Source organism: Propithecus coquereli, unplaced genomic scaffold (assembly GCF_000956105.1).
Source record: "Propithecus coquereli isolate 6110/MARCELLA unplaced genomic scaffold, Pcoq_1.0 Scaffold427, whole genome shotgun sequence".
Lineage (NCBI taxonomy): Eukaryota > Metazoa > Chordata > Mammalia > Primates > Indriidae > Propithecus > Propithecus coquereli.
In genome coordinates this window covers 473,614-479,410 of record NW_012150030.1, presented here as the reverse complement: position 1 = coordinate 479,410, position 5,797 = coordinate 473,614, and the positions used below count along the sequence as shown (strand labels likewise).

Below are 5,797 nucleotides of genomic sequence, written 5' to 3'. Positions count from 1 at the left end.
GCACAATTTTACAAAGAAGGATGCTTAAGGAGCTTGCTTAAGATTCTAGATCTGGTAAGTGGGGAGCCAGGATTCAAAACCAGGACACAAGAACCTGCATTCTTAGGGGTTATTTCTCATTGCTTTGACATAGATGTTGCCTTTAATACTCACAAAACCCTTTTGAGATGGATTTTCCCATTCTAGAGATATGGTTATGGAGGTTTGAAGAGTTTAAGACTTGCCCTATGTCACTTAGTAAGTGGCTAGGCTGAAACTGAAACTTATCTGTGGCTACTTCCAAAGTCCATGAGTTTTCCATGATGCCTTCCAAGAGAGCATCTGCTCCTCTCACAGATGCAGCTAATGGTAAGTGATGCTGCTCAGGAGTGACGGAATAACTGACGATAATCATAAAACCATATTCCAAAACTTTACCATATAAACTATGTGCTTAGCAAATATCGTTAAAAGGAGGTTCTGACCAATAAAATGTCAGGAAAGTTAGTATAAATTGGTCAAGAGAGTGAAGTTAACTCCAACACTTGATTTGGCAATATTCACCATAGCAGACTCTCATTCAATCCTCAGCAAAATGAAGGGCTTCATTTTCACTCTACTTCTATTGTCTGTCCTATTTGCCATCGTGGAAGCGAGGAGCAAGGAGTCTGTGCGGCTCTGCGGGCTAGAATACGTAAGAACGGTCATTTACATCTGTGCCAGCTCTAGGTGGAGAAGGCAGCTGGAGGGGATCCCTCAAGTTCAGCAAGGTAATGTTAATGCCTGTATTTTTCTTTCACGTTTGTTTTATTTTTTTTCAAACTATTTTTTTTAAAAACAATTGCGTTAGTAACTCTTACTCCAAGAGCCATTTCTGTGTCAATTTAGGGGATTAATTAACAAAATATACAGAATTTAGCTTGGGAAAGAGATGAGCATGCTACCTACTCTTCAAAAAAATAAGGGCCTCTTTCTTTAGTCTCCTGCTGAAAATCATTTGATCACATAACTGCTTCAATGTGCTCAGCACCTAAGGCAGGTGCTGTAGAGGCTAGCGAGAAGAATGTGATGTCAACGGGCATGTTGGAGTAGCAAGATTTTTACACACGGATGATTATAGAATATAATAAGTTGGAAATCAGGCAGGTGTTAGATAAGGATGCAAGGGAAGAATCTGGCTTTTATTGAGCACTTATTAAGTGCCAGAAGTTTCATATGCCACATTTCATTCAGCTTTCTGATAAGGCTCCAGTGAAGTAAACAAAATTACCACCATTTATCATTTTACGAAGGAGAAAACTGTTCATTCAGCTGGCAGGAAGTGTGGCTAGGAAGCAAACCAGGTCTCTCTGGCTTCAAGAGCCACGGTCTTTCTTATTCTCTACTGAGTCTTAGGTGGGAAAGAAGGCGATGGGCTGTTGTAATAAATGACAGCGTTATGGAGGCGGTGGTCCCTGACAGAGGCCCTGAAGGACATGCAGGATTTGGGGATTATGAGGGGTGGGGATGAAGCAGGGTGGGAATTCTAGCAGTAGGAATTGTCTGATCTGAATTTTGAAGGTGGAAATAAACTGAATGTGTTTCAGAAGTAGTGAAGTGACTGACTTCACTGCATTTCTTTATTTTTCACTTCAAGTAACTCAAAAGTTTTACTGAAATTCTTTCTGCTAATCTTATATTAAAGTATAAGGATTTAAAATCCTCTTTTTTATTATTTTGTTTTATTTTTTAATGACAAAAATTGTATACATAGTTATTGTGTACAATATATTATTGTGAACTAGGTATACATTGTGTAATGGCTAAATCAAGCTAACATATGCATCACCTCATATACTTATCATTATTTTTATAATAAGAACACTTAAAATTCACTCTTTTAGCAATTTTCAAGAATACATGCATTGTTATTAACTACACTCACCATATTGTATAATAAATCTCCTGAGCTTATTCCTCCTGTCTAACTGAAATTGTGTACCCTTGACCAACATCCATCTCCCCAACCACCTACCCCCAACCCCAAGCCCCTGGTGACCATCACTCTCCTCTCTACTTTTTTGAGTTCGACTTTTTTAGATTCCATATATAAGTGAGATCATGTGGTATTTGTCTTTCTGTGCCTTGCTTAAGATTCTGTTTTAATCATTGGTTGTATTTGCCACGTTTTATAATAAAAAATTAAAAAATTAAAATGTGATTGTGTAAGTGTTGCAACCACGTATGTTGTTAAAGTTTCAATTTAATTTAAAATACATTCAACATTTTGGAAAATGACCCATGGTCTTCATATTGGGGTGGGCTAATGTCTTGAAAAATCATGAATTTACCATTAACACTTTAGTGTTGAAGCTCATATTTCTAGTTGTTAACAAAAATAATGAGGGTTTTTTAATCTTAAGAGAATAAGAATAATTTACCAAGATTTACATCAAACTCTGGAATAGCAAACTAAAATGCACTAGAAAACAAATGTATTTGGAATATTTCTGAAACACATGGGACAGTGGAATGGATGTCTGAATAAAAGCTATCTCCTTTTTATACCAAAGAAATTATAACACTGTTTACTAAATCTTTCACAGGTTTTCAGAGTGTTTCCCATACATTATTTATCTGATCAATTACCAGTTTACCAACCAGCATTCATTCACCTAATTTTTCTTGGTGCTTGCTAGTGTGCTAAGGCACTGATAAGTAAGTTTGAACCAAATTGAATGAAAGAAGCTCATATGTGAACTTTGGGGGCAACACTGAGATAAAAACTGTGGGGCTCACTTTTAATTTTCAGATATACAAATTTAAATCTCCACTTCCTTCCTTGCTGATCAGCTTTGCAGGGCATACACAGGGTTGGTTTTTGTTTGTGTGTTTTTTGTTTATAGCACGTAACTAATAACTTTGGAAGCTGCTGGTCATGGAGCGGAGGAAGCCAGTAAAAGAAGTCAAGTCCTGGTTTGGCTCTCACTAGCCGAGTGACACTGGCTCACTCAAGCTCTGCACTGAAGTTTCTTCCTCTGTAATATGAGGAAAATGGAGATAACTGAGCTCTCCCCAAAATGTCTAATTTCTCTGAAACCAGACCAACATTTAAAAAAAAAATTACATGTAGAATTCAATGTCATTTCAGAAATCCAATTCATTTTTCCAAGTGTAGAATGCTGCCTTCTTTGTAGGAGCTCTCTAAAGATGTATTATTTTTTTCTCTTCCATACAGCTGAGAGAGGAAACTCCTTCCAGTTCCCAAATAAACATGAGATTTCTGAGGAAAACACAGCACAAAATCATCTGTCGGTGGATACCTCAGGGGAGGACCGTCTTCAGGGTGGACAGATCCCCCCTGAAGGGCTTTGGGAGTCAAAGATCCGAAAGTCAGTGATGTCAAGACAAGATTTACAAACTTTGTGCTGCACTGAAGGCTGTTCCATGACTGATCTGAGTGCTCTTTGTTAAGGCAAGAGCAAGTAGCCAATGGGTGGCAGAGCTTTAACACATGTTTAATCACAGTGTTTACTGCCTGGTATAACACTTATATTGTGTTATTAAAATGATGGCTTTTGGGTAGGCAATCCTTCTTTTCTACAAGGTGTGTATGAATGGTTAAAACCATTCAAAATAGACAGTGAAGTCTATTTTCTCCCTTTGCCAAGGTGAATGCTCTGTTCTTTTCAAATTTTAACTAATGCTTTGAAATTTCAAATGCTGTGCAAAATTGCAATAAAAATGCTATAAACCAAGCTGTGATTTTTTTTCCTTTTAAAGAAATTGTAAATAACTTTTAACAGTAAACAGAAAATGCTGGTGGAGGAAAACCTAAAAAATATGCATTAAAAGGAAATAGAAATCAGCTGTTATCTCATCATCCAGAAATGACCATTCTTAACTTTTGGGTTACTGTGTATTATTACTGAAAATGTAAACATTGATTCATGGTCAAATATAAGAACCTAAACAAAGTGCTTTTCTCGAAGGAACTTAGAGTGCTCAATAAATATTTCCTAATATCATGCAGCCCTTCCACATTCTATTTAAGAATAGCTGGGGGCATATATGTTTCAATCAGGTCCCATAAATGGCTGGAAGTATGTTTACCCAGAGTATGTTTAAGTAATAAGCTTCTTCCTGTAATCTGGGCCACCTTGGTTTTGCCTCTTTATTGCATTCTATTATCATTCTGTGGAAGTTAAGAAACAAAGACCCAGATAGCCAAGTCATTGTGATGTAATTGGATGTCTTCCCAGATAAAAAGATGAAAGACAAAGTAAGGATATCACAAAGCTGTGTTCATTTCTAACTCTGACAGCCAACTCCCCCAAGGGGTTGTAACAGTAGTTAGAATCTCTGTTCATCCAAGTGCTGCTCTTATTAATAACTATAGTCTGTATTTAAAATCCATCTATTATATATTGGGCCCTTAAATTTTGTCAAGGCATTGTGCATGGCATTTAAACATTCTCCTTCACACATTTGTTGCAGGAAACCTACGAGAGTGGAAAAGTACTTTATCACCATTTTGCAGATGAGGAAGCCGAGGCTTAGTAGAATTAAGTAAATGTGTCCTAAGTCACAGAGCTAAGTGGATGGTGTTACTGAATCCAAATTTAGGCTGTTTGGTATGAATCGAGGCAGTCCCACCGAACTGTACTGGTAGTCAAAGTATTCTTTACTACCAGGTACTCCCAGTTAAAAAAAAAAAATGTCTTCACTGAAGAATGTCCTCGATGAAGCAGTAAAATTAATTTTACTAAATCTCCATCCTTGAGAACATGTCTTACCAATATTCTGGGTGATGTAATGGGAAGACTGCGTGAAGCCCTTGAGACATATCGAAGTATGATGGTTGTCCCAAGGAGAAGCACTTGTGTGATTAAAGTGAGCTTCAAACGAGTTGCTTTTTCCATGGAGACCGAAAAACTGTAGTTACTCAGATTTTTGATATTTGAAATTAAATGAAATAAGATTTGAAAATGAAGTACAATTGTCACTTCCAGGAAAACAACTCACAGCATTTATTGCTGATGATAAAATATAACCTTTCAAGCAATTTTGGAAAACTTTTATCCCCTATCATGAGCATTAGTGAAGATATTAATGAATTTGATTTTTTGATATTATGTAAGAAACTGTGTCAACATTTGCAAGATCTGCATAACTCAGTAAACCAGTATTTTCCAAATCATCAATGCATTATATTACAAAATCATGAATGGGTAAAAAAAATTCACTCAAATCACACAATAAAAACTTTAACAATACAAAAAAGACCATTGATATGGTTTCATATTCTAAATTGCAACCAACCTTTAATAAACAGCCACTTGTCTAGTTTTGGGATAGTACCAAAAAAAAAAAAAAGAATATCAAAACTATCTGAAAATATAATTAAAATAATCTTTCCGTTACCCAGACTACGCTTAAGTAATAAGTTTTCAACTAAATATCTATATGATGCTGGATCTAAATGTCAACTAACACAACGCACAGAAACATATTGAATGCAATAGCCAGTATAAGAATCAAATTATATTTTATTAAGTCAGTCATTGGAGACTTGTAAAAATATAAAACAGTGCAACTCTTCTTACCAAAAGTTTTTTGTTTTGTGAAAATATAGAGTTTTCATAAATTACGTTATTTGTGTTAACATGTGGTAGGTGTATTATTTTTAAATGAGTTAATAAATTTAAATTTCTCAGTTTTCAATTCCAGTGCAATAAATATTAGTAGATTTAACACATATAAACAAAAGCTCTTTGAAGTTCTTAATAATTTTTAAGAGTACAATCATTATTATTCACTATATACTTCTTTATATTTA

The 5,797-nt window shown here is 35.4% G+C and overlaps 1 protein-coding gene across 1 annotated transcript; it reads left to right on the top strand.

Moving 5' to 3' along the window:
• Positions 1–542: 542 nt before the first annotated feature.
• Positions 543–3,715, top strand: INSL5 (insulin-like 5). Its single transcript, XM_012653766.1, has 2 exons — positions 543–749; positions 3,197–3,715. The coding sequence occupies exons 1-2, from the start codon at positions 575–577 to the stop codon at positions 3,430–3,432; spliced, it is 411 nt and encodes a 136-aa protein (XP_012509220.1). The 5' UTR covers positions 543–574; the 3' UTR covers positions 3,433–3,715.
• The last annotated feature ends 2,082 nt before the right edge of the window (positions 3,716–5,797 follow it).